At 41.0% G+C, this 15,414-nt stretch overlaps 2 protein-coding genes across 2 annotated transcripts in view; one reads left to right on the top strand and one right to left on the bottom strand.

Moving 5' to 3' along the window:
• Nucleotides 1-3,606: 3,606 nt before the first annotated feature.
• Nucleotides 3,607-6,109, bottom strand: LOC113182463 (DNA-directed RNA polymerases I and III subunit RPAC2). The gene is made up of 2 exons (XM_026388396.2): nucleotides 5,095-6,109; nucleotides 3,607-4,165 (listed from the first exon to the last, which is right to left on the bottom strand). Exons 1-2 carry the CDS (start codon nucleotides 5,118-5,120, stop codon nucleotides 3,790-3,792), a joined length of 402 nt encoding a protein of 133 aa, XP_026244181.2. The 5' UTR covers nucleotides 5,121-6,109; the 3' UTR covers nucleotides 3,607-3,789.
• A 414-nt stretch (nucleotides 6,110-6,523) lies between these two features.
• Lnx2 (ligand of numb-protein X 2) overlaps nucleotides 6,524-15,414 on the top strand; it is a 64,788-nt gene continuing 55,897 nt past the window's right edge. The window contains exon 1 of the mRNA XM_026388399.2: nucleotides 6,524-6,702. The gene's annotated coding sequence lies outside the window, so the exon portion shown is untranslated. The remainder of the gene's footprint in view (nucleotides 6,703-15,414) is intronic.

Here is a 15,414-nt window from a genome sequence, read left to right as displayed (position 1 = left end):
AACAAGATACTCTGGGTCAGTACTGAACAGATCACTTTTTTGCACGGAGGGGGTGTTCCGAGGATTGAACTCAGGGGCACATGACCACTGAGCCACATCCCCAGCCCTATTTTTGGTATTTTATTTAGAGAAAGTGTCTCACTGAGTTGTTTTGCTCCTTGCTTTTGCTGAGGCTGGCTTTGAACTCGCAATCCTCTGCCTCAGCCTCCTAAGCTACTGCGATTACAAGGTGTGCACCACTGAGCCTGGCAATAGATCTACTTTTTAAATAGACACCTTTTCTTCTCTAAGAGATTTTGCATTAGCCTGTGCATGATGCCAATTAACTAGAACACTTAGATGTTACAGCTACATGTAGTTTATAAATAACTAGTTTGTAAAATACTCTGAAAATAGAAAGTGCTAAGCAAGTACTCAGAATTATTATATATTAAAAGCCTTTGGTATGCAATCATTATTTAATTATTGGCTTTTAAAAAGGCATAGTATTTTATAGTTGGTCAGAATTTCTGATCTTGAATTATTAATAATACATCAGCCTATTTCAAGTGAAATGCTATTAGAAGGCAAATCAGATACTGATAAAGTGATTTTTTTGTTTATATAAATAAATGTTTCATGTCCATCTTTCTCACCCTGTCTTAGACCAACTTAGTCTTTCCCTGGTCCCTTCCACGGGTCTGGGCCTCTCTTGGTTATCCTATCTACCCTGCACTCAGTTTCTACCTTCTCCCATCTGCCTTCTGAATGTGTTTTAAATGGACTTGTTATGGTTAACCTAAACAGATTCAAGATTGCATGTCACATGACTAATGATAATAAACTCTTTATGCACAATGATGTAATAAGATGTGGTGGTGGTCACCAGCAGGTCCATTTCCCATGTGTGCTAATTACTTCAGCCTACTATCATCTTTCTATACCTCTATGTCCACTAATTGAACTTTGTTTTCATCTCCTGACAGTTCTTGGATTCAGTATTAAACTCCATGTAAATAATCCTACTTACTATGCTTATAAGTCTACCCATAGGCAAAATTTTGGAAGAGGCAAAGAACTTTTTGTTCCTTCTCCACTACCCCTTTTGGGCTTCCTTACATCTGCAGATGTTAATTCCCTTACACTGACCCTGGGTTTCTAGAATCTGTCACCCTAAGAGAATATTTTCTATTCTTGTCCCATGACTTTGATCTTTCCTCATCCCTACTCTCACTTAAACCGACTTCTCGAATGCCTTGAGTACTTATTGGAAAACTCAAACTAAGCCATTTCTCTACATAGTGAGTGTTAACGTTTACTTTTTTGCACATACCAGATAAGTGCTCTACCATTAAGTCATGTCCCCAGCCCACTTTTACCCTTTTAGACACTAAATGCTACTACTAAACTAATGCTACTCTCAGCCCTGTAACCTACGTGCCAATTCCAAATGACATTTCTTGGTGCTTCTCTGACTCATTCAGTATCACTCTCCTGTTTTGAAAGTCTTGGCTTTCACAACTTTTGGCAGACTTTCCTGCTATCTCACCAATCAACTCTTTGTTTAGTCACAATTTAATACTGAGGTTACCTAGGGCTTGGTCTTGCTCTCATTTCTTTGCTACTCTCAGATTTTTGAAGATTTACATCCTCTTTATGGTGAAGACTCAAAGTTTATCTCCAGCTTAGATAACTCATATATGCTGCCTATAATGTTCAAAGTGGAACTTTTCTACCTTTCATCCCACTTAAGTTTCCCCATTTTATTAATTAGACCACATAGACAGGAATCATCTTTCTGTTTCCTCACCTTCCAGACCCAATTCCTGAGGTCCACCAATTCAGTTAAAAAATATCATCTCAAATCCACCCTTTTTCTCATTCTTAGCTTATCACTTCCCAGGCCACTTCACTTCTTTAGTTTGTCTCTCTGGCTTCCCTATAATACATTCTCCTAGTTGTATGTAATTAAAGCAATCAAGATGGCATTCCTACTGTACTTACAATTCAACCTCCTTACCATGCTAGCTCTTCCTTCCTCTGAATCAAAAGGACAGGTCCTTCTCCTCCTTGCCTACTATGTTACAGATGTGCAGATCTTGTTTTTTTTTTTTTAAATATTTTAAAATTTATCAATGGTCATTTATTTTTATGTGGTGCTAAGAATCAAACCCAGTGCCTCACACATGCTAGGCAAGTGCTCTGCCAATAAGTCACAACCCTAGCCCATGAGCAAATCTTTTTCTAATACCTTAATTCCTCAAACCAATTTTCTACTTCAGGACCTACATACATTATTCCTCTGGAATGCATTTTCTCTCAACATTGCACAGCTAACTCCTTCTCTTCCTATAACCCTGGGGAGACCTTCCTTGACTTCTGTATCTAAAGTAGATTACTCTCGTGTTTTTATCTTGACCCTATATTTGTTTCTTTAACAAAAATACAACTTTATTTCTTTAATGTTGTCCTTATAATGCATGCTCTATGAGAACAGGAACCTTTGTGCCTCATCCACTAGTCTATTCTCAAGGTCTTGTACAAACCAGGTACTCAGTAAATATAGAGATCTTTAGAAATGGGCTCAGTATAGGAAATGTAGACTCTGTGGCAGGCTAGAAGAGGTCAATGTGAATGACTGAAAGGTTACCCATCATAAGTACTTACATAGACTCATCCAGTGTTTTACCAAGTAAATTGATATCACGATTAGGAAAGACAAAGTGTTAACAAAAGCACACAGAAGTTTCCCAAAGTAGGCTGGGGAGGTTGACAATAATCAAATTTTGTCTAAAAGTATGGTGGAACTGTTCCAATAAGAGAATAGCAGCATCAAAATCCAAAGCACAGGGCTCTGAAGGGTGAGGGAATCCTTGGGTTTAAGGTTTGACAGATATGTAGGGTGAATTGAGAGGCAAGTTGGGTAGGACAGTTATGAGACACAAGTTGAAGAAGTAGATATGATGGCTCTTAGATGTGATATGATTAATATTTCAAGTTTTCCAAAAAAGTCACTTCCACCCAACATAGAATTTTCCTTCTCATCATCCTTATTTTTATTCCAACAGTGTGTCTTTTATGTGACCCTGGGCTATACTTACACACCTATTGGTCATCCCAGTTTTATCCTATAAAACAATCAAAATATCTTGGCTTACTCAGGTCATGACTAAATATTTTATTAATGTCCTGCAAATCAAGAAGTAAATTGGTATCTATCCTATAAATACTATAAAGATGGAACTTGATACCAACTAAACTCTTATGCAAAATCAGAATCCTCACAATTCCCTCAAATTCCCCACTTTTACTCAACCTACCAACCAAAGAATGCAATTCTTATCACTTACAAATCTAGTAAGAAGCCAAGTTCCCTTTCCAATCTTCTTTCCTCCTTTTATAAACCAACTAGTCTACTGGGTCATGTTCTATTGCACCCACCACCCTTCCCTAACTACCCCAACCAGGCAGGAATGAATATTCTTTTTAATTCTTATGATCAAAATCCTTGTCTAGGGCCCTGATTTTCTCATAGTTTCCTCACTTTCATTGTTGATCCAATTAAGAAAGGTATGTGTGGGTCATTCTTGAGGATCATTTGGCTGTAAGGAAGAGAAACCAGTCGAATTAGTTTAAATAAAAGAGGGAATTTATTAGGTGAATACACAGGTTCTTGTAGGGATTCCAACAGCTGTATCCCACACCTGAAGGATAAAGCATGCTGTAACCACAAACTTCTAATTCTGGATTCTGCACAATCATGAAGAGAATTTCCTAGAGGATAGTCCTCCTTGTATCCTGAATAAGGGACTAGAATGTAGATTCATTTCTGCTTGCTTTTTGATCCTTATAGTCCTTTATGCTGGCCTCAAACTTGTCAAGCACATGTTGGCAGACATTCATGAGCTCATTCAGACCTCGCTGAAATGGCTCTACAGCTGGAAGAGCACCTCGAGTCTGAATGCGCAAATTAATTTTGCTCTCAGAAGGATGGGTCGTAGTGTAACCACAAAACTCCACTTCCGGATTCTTCATGATCATGTAACGCAGAGAATTTCCTAGGGTATGGTCTTCCTCGTGCAATACAAAAGTCACACAGTGTCTATCTGTTCCAGCAGCCTGGACCATTTCCAGGGCTGTCTTCCTCTCGCCTTCAGCCATTGAGGTCTTCAATCCAGATATTTTTCTACACACATATTTTTTATAAAAATGAGATCATTCTGAATACTGCTTTGCGACTAGCGTTTTTCCATACTAGACTGCGATTGCAACACATTAACCTACTACAATTACATAGAACTTTCTCGTTTTCCTGCTTCCACTTCTATCAGTAAATACTTAACTTACTGCCTCCAGTTTCTCTCTACTCCATCTGATCATACACACTGATCACAAGGAGAGTTTTCTCAGAAAAATACAAAAACTTAAAGCTTTGCCAAAAAAAAAAAAAAAAAAAGAAACAGAAAAAGAAAAAGGTCTTGGTAGCCACGAGAGGTATAGGATTACATAGGGTGGGCCCAGCCAGAAGATGAAAAGGAATTGAAAGGCTAGAAAAACAGACTGCTTTAGTATAAAAATAAAAACGACAGATTATCAATGTGCAAGCTCCACTATGGCTTCCATTAGCAAGAGGTTAAGGAAACTAGGAAGTGGAAGGTGTAATATAGGTCTAGTAGTAGAGAGAAAAAGAACTCGGCATTTAGGGGGTCTTTATAAGCAGTCTGCACAGAAAGGAACGTGAGCGGTAGTTACTGGGACTCAGGCCTGACTCAACACGGCGGCTCGATCACTCGGGAACCGCGGCCCGGTGGCTGACTTTACACCAATAGGGGAGGGCGGTTCGGGACGTAACTTTGGTCTCCCAATGGGGCGTCCCTCCCAGATAGCTACTACACGGGACGTTTCTACGTAAATATATCCACATCTCTTCCCCCTCTACCCAAACGGACCCCGCTCTGCTCTCTTTCCCTCTTTTCAGCGCCCGGAAATACGGTTGTGTCGCCAGGCCTGGCCGCGATGGCTGGGCCCGGTCCGGGCCGCGTGCCCCTCAGCCACCCGCTTCCCTCGCCGAGCGAGGCCCGCCCGCCCCGCTCCGCCCGCCTCCTCGGCCGTTACCTCTCCAGCTCCTGGTCCTCTTCCATCGCTGGGGCGGTTTCCGGGATCCTCAGGTGGTGCTGGCGGAACGGAGGCTCTGCCCCATATCGCGAAGCGTGAGGCGAAGCAGGAAGGAAGAAAGGACCGACGGAAGGAGCCCAGGACCCAAAGAGCGGGGAGGAGCCGCAGCGGCGCGCCGGCACCCAGCCACTGGGCGTGGCGTAGAGGCTCCGCCCCCAGGGCCCCGCCTTCGGAAGGAGGAAGGCGCGCGGCAGAGTCGCTCACCTGGCGCTCCCGCTGTTAGGGCACCCGCTCGGGGTCGGGCACCGGCCTCACCCCGAGGCCCATACAGGCCTATGGGAATCTGAGCTCTGCCTTTGGAACCTTACCCACGTGGTGGCAAAGGGGGCGGGTCTCACCTACCGTCCCAAATCACCTTCCTTCTTAGGGCGGCAGTCGGGCCTCTCTCTGACTTGCTACTAGACTCGTGAGGGACGGTGTAGCTTCTAGACTAGCCCTTCCCGGACCCCAGTCTTCACGGGCCTTGTGTGGGACAGCAGGCTTAGACTATAGTTAATCCGCCTAGAAAAAGGAGGGGGCTAATTTGCGTAGAGATGAATTTAATAACAATACTACGGTGTAGGACGGTATTTATCTCACCGGGTTTCTTTACAGCTGCACATTTCAACTAGATCAAAGAACAAGCGTTTGCCTTTTTTTCTTGAGGACGAGTGAGGAAACTCCTCGTCTAGGATCCACCTTCTCCCCTAGGATCCACTCTGCCTTTGGAGTACGTCCTTCCCCGCTACTACCTTCCCTTTTCTTTCACCCTTTGGGCTGTTTAAACCTCCTCACTGGCGGAACCTCCCGCTCACCTTTGTTCCCAGGTGCCCCAGCCCCCGCCTTTCACCACCAGACATACTCTCCACCCTTCTTATTTGGTATCTCCTCTCTCTATTCCTTCAGGTGCTCTTCCTCGCAGATCAGTCCTTCTCACTCCCCTGCACCCTCCAGACCCCAGCCAATCCCCCAGCTGTCCTCTCGCCCAACACACCTACATTTCTGCTTTCTTGCAACACTTGTTTTCCACCCCGCCCCACCCCCTACTCCCCTAGACGTTCCCTCCCTCCCCAGCTGTTCGACTCTTCTAGCCGCGGTCGGGGGTGCGCGCAGATATTTCTCCAGCGTCTTCTGCAGGGGAATCAGGCGAGCGGCGGGGACAGCCCAGAGCGGGTGGGGGAGGGCGGGCGACGAGAGGCGGAGTGGGTTCACTCTAACCTGGGAGTGACGGCCCGTTCTAACCCGCCCCCTGAGCTCTAGGATAGGTGGAACTACTCTCTGGCCCGCCCACTCCCGCCCCGCGCCGCGACTGATTGGCCCAGGTGCGTGTCGGGTTGGGGTGCTCGGCCCTGGCGCTTGCCCCCGGGAAGGCAGCAGGGGCGGTTGAGAAGTGAAGTCTTGGCCAGAGTTTTCTTCTTGCCAGGAAATCCGCGGCGGCAGCGGCGAGTCCCGGCAGAGAGGAACCCAGCTGGCTCCTGGCTCTCCCTCAGCGGGCCGCGGAGAGCGGGAGCTGGCGCTGGGCTACGGCGCTGGAAGCCGGTGTAAGCCCCAGGCAGCCGCGCTTTCCCAGTGAGTAACTTTGCCCTGCCTGCCTCGCTCCGCGTCCTCTCGCCGGCTCCGGGCTGCCGCCTCAGGTGCGGGCGTCGGCGGGGTGTGGGGCGGCGCCGCGCCCCGGGAGGCGGCCGGAGCGGCTCCGCGGCCCGCCCCGGAGCCGCCGACCTCCGCCGCTTCCCTCGCTAACTCGGGCTGCGGGGACAGCGTGGAGCCAGGAGCGGGAGCGGGGCTGGCAGAGATGGTGCCCTGTGCCTGGTATCGCCGCGGGGCAGGCGCGTGGAAGGCGGGCGGCCCCCAGCTGTTAGCATTTGGTGGTTGCGGCCACCGTGGTGCAGATCTTTGCGTCGTTTGCTTTTTAAGGAAGGGTGGAGGAGTGGATGAGTTTTAAAAATTTTGTGTGTGTATGCATTGTTGAGAATGAGTGGCATTAGCCACCCTTCCGTTGGATTTTGTTCTTGTGTGAGGGTATGGGGAGAGATCATTCTCTCGCCCCAGCCTGTTGCCTGTGAATTGTCACCTTTCCCTTTAGGCTGGAGAGAATAGAAGACAGATTTGACATCTTCCAGGGGGTAATTTGAAAATACGGATCTTGATTTGGAAGCAGTTCATACAAAGCATCGCTTAGGAAACACCCCCCACTAGCTTTTCAAAGCTTTATGCCACGTTTTAGATAAGTTTTGACTTATATAGTGTTTCTTGTAGTATTTCAGTTTACATTAAAGGTTGTGGATCCAGATATTTGTATCTGGCAGATACTAAAGTACACTCGTGCATGGGCTTCATCGTATAGATTTTTCTTTTTAAAATCACAGAAATGAAAAAACGAAGGTGGGTGAAAAGCTGTGGCAGTGCAGGAGAAACATTTGTAAGCTCTGGTTTATTAATTGCCTTCACTTTAAGAATTTCGCATTCTTGTAGCAACAGTACTTACTTGGAAATTGGCCCTGTTGTCAAGACAGATTTTGATTTTTCTCTTGCATGTATTGTGAACAACACTGATGAAGTTGGATCTGAGATCAATTCTATCTACTTTGATAAATTTGATTTCCACCCCCATACCCCTCTGGAAAAAGGACTTTGGCAGGTAAAGAAAGAAGAGGGGAGGGATCTAGTATCCTGTTTGGCCTGTCAAAGCTTTGTTGAGCCAGGAATAACAAAGTTGTGCCTTTTAAGCTTGTTCAAGAACCACATGTGCGAGTTTTCCCATAGGGGTAAAATGTAGGCCAAGTTCGAACCACAGTAGAATAACATTGCTTTTAATTCAGCGTACTTGTGTGTTAACTTCTTAATTTGTGCCTTGTTCTTCTGCTCTTTTCATTAAATTTGAAATTTTCATTGTTTATTCATTTAGCTAGTCATAAAGTGCCTAATGCATGCCAGGCATTAATGGCAGAGGTCAGTTCTTACTCAGAGTTGCTCAGTCTCTTATGGAAGCTGATCCATACCTTTGTTCTACTAATTAATTACCTCACAGTAATTTGAATAAAGTGCTGTGGCAACTTAAGAATCTTTTTTCCTGGAGTTTGTTAGAGAGGACTCACATAGGCACTTTTCAAAATTGGTGTTGGACTTTGCCATATATATTCTAAACACACATATCTTTGGCATGTTGGATTATGAGATCTGCATATGAGTAGTCCAGCTGGAGAATACAATGTTTGTGGTTGAAGTAGGATTCAGGGGCTGTTGTGTTATTCATTTCAAAGCACTTTGCCTTGCCTGCACTAGGCACTCAAATATTTATTTATTAAGCTGTCCTGAGCAGAAAACTGAAAGGTTTTGTGTACCATATTAAGAAATTTGGACTTTATCTGGTCAGTGATATAGAGCTGCCAGTTTTAAGCAGGAGAATGTCATGACAACATTTGCATTCCAAAAAGATATCTGTAGCAGTCTGAAGGATGATGGGGGTCCAGATGGGAGGTAAAGACAAAGGAGATTGTCACAATGTAGGTGTTAAGTGCTCAAATTTTTCAATTCAGATGATCCAGATTTGAATCAGGCTCTGTTACTCTCCAGTTAACTTCTTCATTCCTTAGGTTCTTCTTCTCTTAGGGTTTGGGGAGTGAAAGTTGGGGAAAAATATGTATTACTTAATAGTACTTGGTAGGTAGTAAGGACTTGGTTCTCATTCCATGAGAAGGCATTGATAAAAAGAGATAATGTTGCATTTAGGAGACTAGACTCTAAGTGACTAGATAGGATTAATGAGAAAAAGATGATTCCTAGGTTTTTTGCCTTAGGGCACAGGCATATTCTGGTTTAGCTGGCTGTGGAGTTAGAACAGAGGTCAAATTTTAATTTCATCATTTACCCTTAGAAATTACTATCCAGGCTGAGTTTTGACTTCCTAACATTTAGGAAATGATCATAGTACCTGTTTAGTAGGGTTTGAGGATCAAGTGAAATTATGCACGTAATAACCTTGGCACAATACTTGGTACATTCCAACTGCTCAATAAATATTAGTTGTTCCTTTAGTGATGATGGCATTAGTGAGCTGGTGGAATGTTGGAGGCTGTGAGAAGGATGGTTAAAAACAATTGAAGGCAAAGTAAGGAAGGGAAGGTAAATAAATTCTGGCTTGGAACCCACCCAATGAGGTGCTAAACAGATGGTTGAGATGTCTGTTATACAGTTGTTGGATGCATGTATCTGAGAGGAGCTAGGAAAGAATAGAAAAGGAAAAAGAATTTCCATAAAGCCTTGTGGGACTGTGTGAAGTGGTGGAGCTTTTTGAAAGATTTGGGGAAAGACGGTGAGATTTTGGAAGAAGGGGTGTTGGAGTTTATAGTGTAGCAATGGCAGTAGTGTTGACATTGAACATCAGGCATCTCTAGCCTCAAAATGTGTTTTGGCTACTATCAAAGGAGAAGTCTAGGCTTTTATAATCTGTTTTGCTCTGTTCTCTTATCCTTCTCTCCTTTCTGATTGCCCCCACCAAAACCCAAACAGTTTGTTATGCAGATTCATTTACTTCATCCTTTGCTTTCGGGGCCAGAGCTACCTTCCTATATCCAAACCCCATGAAGTTTCTAGAAGAATCATAGGTCTCATTTCATAGATTTTACTTTGTTTAGAAAGCAGTGTTGGCTGAGTAGTAAAACATACACATCTTGGATGAGCCTAAATTGTCCCTGTTAAGAGGGCCTGGAAGTTTTACAAAACAAATCCCTTTAGCCTAACTATCTATGTTTTTTTTTCCTCATAACAAAACACAAAAATCTGCAGTCATGTAAGTGTTTTTGGTTTAAAAAAAAAAAGGCTGTTAACCTGAGATGTTATTAAGAGGGATTTTTAAAAAAGCAAATACTCATGCTATATATTATAATAATAAATGATCCCCTAGTTGTTTGTTTTGTATTTTGAGGTGCTGGGGATGGCACCTAGGTTCTCATGGGTACTAGGCAATTAATTATTCTACTACTGAGCTACCCCATCAGCTCAGTTGAGTAATGATTTTAAAGAAGCAAGTATCCTAGGTTCTATTTTTAAAATATGTTCTTCCCAGAGCAGAGATTCTGTTTTGCTCACTGCAGCATTCTCAAATACTTAGAAAAATAAATACTAATGTATGCATAAATGAATTAGATCCATTGGCTTTGATCTGTCTTGGCCCACAGACTTTTCCAAATTTTTGGAATAATCCCTGGTCAGAGGGAAAACAAGAGAGAATTGATCTAGCTAGGACACTTAAGATGCAAGAATTATACATGATTGATGGCTTTTAAGATTCAACTATTTTAGTGCCAGATGCTGCAATTATTTGCATAATTCCCCACTACCACCACCGTTTCCCCCTCACATTTTACAACGATAGTTATGGTGTGTGGTAAGGAGAAACACCTTTATATAGGGATATGGCATTGTTCAGAGGTAAACTGACAACAGCTGTATCATACATTTGTCCTCTTGATTCTTACAGAACTCCAGGTCAGAGTCTCAGAAGTCTTGATAAGGATAGTTGAATAGAAATGTTGTGGGCAGATAGGGCTTAAGCATAATTTAGTCTCATAGCCTGGAGATTTAGGACTTTTACTTCTGGCAGTTAATATTTCTTAGTGGAGAAATTATGTGAGGGAAAATTTTGTTTTTTCCCCAATATTAGGCTGGATAGGAGAAATGAGAAATAAAGACAAATGCAGAAAATAGGTAATAGACAAATAATATTCTAGAAAACAACCATTGTATATCTATTTAAAAAGCAAGTTGTCTTCATATGTAAAACAAATGAAATTTCTGTTTTTCTTTATTGAAAGAGTAATCTTAGAGTTCTTCTAAATAACAAAGTGCCCCAAAATTAAAAACCCATGTCTTAGGTAAAATAAGTTGTACTTGGCTATAATCAAGGTTTCAAAGGCTCTGCTGGCTATTTGTTTTGTAAATAAAGTAAATCTGGAAAATATTTGCCTGGATTTTGGCTGCCAATCTTCAGTTAAATTTGAAATTTAATTCTTTATCAGAATCTTAAACCATGTAATTACTAAACAAATTGGAGCCTTTCACTTAAATCCTCCTTTCATCTTGAGAATACTTTTCTTCTACATGATTTTAATGCTTGAACTTTGATTTTTTCAATTTAACTATATTCATTCAATACCTAAGCATATATCATCTGATCATATTGAGCTGTGTGGAACACACATGACAGTTTTTTCAAGGGCAAAATTTTAAATTCTTAAAAAACATTCATTCAGTGGAGGAGTTAACATTCAAAGCAATTCTATTGAGATCCATGACTTCCAATTACTTGGCTCTTCACCTCTTATGATCTTCACTTCCACTGTGTTTTAACATTCATTTGGTAGTTTGTTATTTCCTCAAGTTTTTCACATTAGAAACATGTTCTTAAAGTTCTATATCCTGTTCTCTGATCATAGTCTTCTATGGAGCCTTTCAGCTCTCTTATTCCCACACTTATTATAGTACAGTGCCCTTCTCACAGAGATAGTTTGCAGATTTCTGTATTCCACTGCATCTCCCTTTCCCTGTTGCATGAATATCCATTAGACTTGCAGTTTTGCAGCTGGAATATATTTTTACTGGCACTTTTGCATCTCTTGAATTTGTGCTTTACCTGCCAGGTAACACTGTTGTTCAGATTAACCCTGCTTCTGCCCCCACATTGATTTTCAGATTAACCCTGCTTCCATCCCAGCATTGGTTTTTCTCCATGCAGGGATTTGTCATTCTAACTCCTCTCCATTCTCCTCACTCAATTTGGTACCTATAAAATGCTTCCACAGTGACCTGAGACACGCTTTCATTAAATAATAGATAGAGGTCACACAGTTATAAACTGTGATGAATGCTTTGAAGAAATACCATGGGTTATGCTATCCAGTATTATAGTCACTAGATACATGTGACTGTTGAGCTTTTGAAATGTAGCCAGTCTGCATTGAGAAATACAGTAATTGTAAAATATACATCAAATTTTGAAGACTTAGAAACAAAAAGTCATAAATTATATCTCAATAAATTTAATGATCACATCTTAGTGATAATATTTTAGGTATATCAGATTAAAGTATTAAAAGGAATTTTTTCACTTATTTTTTTAAACAATATGGTCAGTAGAACATGTAAAATTACATGTGTGGTTTGCATGTTTCTGGGACAGTGCTGGCGTAGTGTGTTGTTGGGATATAAAGGGAAATGATATTTCTGGTGAGCTGCATATCACTGAAACCTCCTTTAGGAAGTTGTCTTTGAGGGAATATGTGGATGAATAGTGTTACACAGGTGAACCCTCTCTAGAAGATGCAGTTGGAGGTGGATGGCATGTTGGGGTAGAGGAGAGCTGGAAGAATCACAGAGGCCAGAGAAGCAGGGCCTGATCATGTATGCAGCTTTTTTGGTTCTAATGAAGATTTTGTTCTTCATCACTCATAGATTATTCCAAACCTTTATTTTATCCACAAGTTTTTGTCTAACCCCCACCTCTTCTATGGTCTGCAAATAATCTGATCATTTCATGGAGAAAATTGAGATGGTCTATGATTTCTCTAACAATTCAGTCCCTTTCCTTCTTATCTCACCTACTGGACCAAAGTCTCAGATCTCTGGAAGGCTAACTCTTCCTAATGCTCTCAATTCCATCCTTCATGTCTCTTTCAGGAGAGGCTTCATGGATTAACTCTGTTATTCTATATTTAATCTCTCCCTGCTCACTTTATCACATCCACCTATAAGTGTGCTCCAATATTAATCTAATGAAGCAAACACAATTTCATTGACCTCATATTTCTCTTCAGTTATTGTTCTTAATGCATAGCAATTTTTTAAAAAAATGTGATGTATTCAAAGCAGTATGTTTAAAATGTGTTTACATATCAAAATAAAACTATTAATGAGATTTGACTTCTTTCTGTATTGAGTACTTGAAATCTGGTGAAATATTTTGTACTTAACAACACTTCTCATTTAGATGCTACACTTTCAGTGATTCAAATTAAGAGAATTCTGCAAAAATTATGGAAATTTAACAGAAAAATAGCATATTGCTTCATTTTTTTTTCTTTTATTGTGGTTAAAAAACACATGCAATTTACCATCCTAACCATTTGCTAAGTATATTCATGTTATCATGAAACAGATCTCCAAAACTTTCCTCTTGTAAATCTGAAACTACCATTAAATAACTTTCTGTTTTCTCCTCTCCCAGCCCCTAATAATCACTCTTCTACTTTCTGTTTTTATGAATTTGAGTATTTTAGGTACCTCATTTAAAGAGAATCATCCATTATTTGTCTTTTTAATACAGAAGTATGGTTCTGTAGGCTTCCCCCCCACCCCCCAGAACCCATCTTTTTTCCCCATGTTTTTTATTGGTGCATTAGAGTTGTACATACTGATGGGAATTATTGTTACATATTTGTACATACACACAATGCACAATATAACAGTATAATTTGGCCAATATCAATCCCCAAAACTTCCCCTCTCCATCCCTACTTCTTTGGTTTTAATCTAGTTTTGAGTATATCGTCCAAGGGTTCAGGTGTTTAGAACTTGTTCCCTAAAGTGGTGGGAACTTTAAAAGGTGGGGCCAAATGGAAGGTCCTTAGGTCAGCTGGGGGGGGGGGCAAGCCTTTGAAGGGAATATTAGTCTCCTCTAAACAGCCAGTTGTCATAAAAGCCTGAGCATGACCCTTGAATGGCCTCTCTGGCTTCCTATTTCAAGATGTGACTCTCCCTTTCACATGTGCTCCTGCCATCCTACATGTGGTCCTCACCAGAGCCAAACCAATGCCAGTGCCACATTTTGAATCTGCAGAACTGGGAGCAAAGTAAAGTAAACGTTTTTCTTCACAAAGTTAGCCTTCTTTAGAATTTTTCTTATATTAATAAAAATGTACTGATACATATGGTAAAATCAGAGTGCCAATCACAAACTTTTAACTAGTGTTTATTGTATTAACTTTTCCTGTGAAATATTTACCTTTTAAAAGTTTCCATTATAATTTTGGCCTCCTAAATATGATAAAGTCTGAATTTTCTTTTTCTATGGTTTGGGTTCACCTGAAATAATCAGTTTGTGCTGGGGGACAATTAAATAGACTAGAAAATAGTTCTTAAATTGTTTATTCATACAGCATGATAAAACTTAAGTATAAAAAGACTTACAGCAAGATTGGGTAAAATTTATTATTATAGGTTAAGAGTAGTTGTGGTTCAATTCCCAGCACCGCCAAAGGGAAAAAAAAAATAGTTGTAATTGAAAACAGATTTTGTGTTTGTGCAGATCCTAGGATAGCTAAGAAAGCTTTTTTCCTTGACTGGGTATTTATTGAATACATATTATGTGCCAGACTTTAATGAAAATATAGCAATGAGTAATGTAAGTAGGAACCCTGCTATAGAGTTTATGTGCTGGGGGAGCAGGAGCATGTGTTATTTATTATAAACATAAGCAGGTAAACACATTAATGAAAAGGATAATAAATCTTAGGAAAATAAGGTGACATGGTTTGATCTGAACATGTTGGATCTGAATGGTCATGCTAGTGATAGTAGAGCTGGTTTCCAGATTTCCCTTCAGCTATTAGTTTGTCTTCACCAGGAAAACTTTTAGCCAATACTGCTAAAAAAGAATGCAGTGTTGGTAATCAAACCCAGGACCTTGTACCTGCCTGGCAAGTGTTCTATTGAATCACACCACAAGCCCCAACAATGTCATATCTCCCTCTTGACCCCAGCCACCTAGTTCCTTCCCTTTGCACCCTTCTTCCTTCTCAGTGAAATGGCTAAATAGAAATAGTAGAAAGGAATTAAGAGGAGAAGCAAGGCATCTGGAGAAATCATTCCTCAGTTAATTTGCCTTTTCATGATGCTGGGAGTTTAGTCTGTAAAGACCTGAGTTTGTATGTGTTAGTATTTCAGTGGGGTTTTATATTCTATGTTCTGAATTAACAGAAACAAAACACTACTAGTTATTAGAAGAGGGAAAATTGTTTTGTCAATTCTTACAGAATTCTCAATTTTATTTTGAAGCTTCTCATCTTAAAAAACTCCTATCACCTCATAAAAAACTCTTAACTTATAACTTATCTTTATTAGACAGCCTTTACAATTGATGTGTAAAACTTGTGCCTTGCTTTCTTCGGTACATAAGAGTTTGGAGTGTGACCCATGACTCATCAACTGACGTTGTGGTACATTTTTAGAAACAAAGAATGAGATAGTAGATTTCCCTTAAGCAGCAGTGCAAAAGTAAATACAAGA

Source organism: Urocitellus parryii, chromosome 2, assembly GCF_045843805.1.
Source record: "Urocitellus parryii isolate mUroPar1 chromosome 2, mUroPar1.hap1, whole genome shotgun sequence".
Lineage (NCBI taxonomy): Eukaryota > Metazoa > Chordata > Mammalia > Rodentia > Sciuridae > Urocitellus > Urocitellus parryii.
This window is presented reverse-complemented; position numbering and strand designations above follow the sequence as displayed.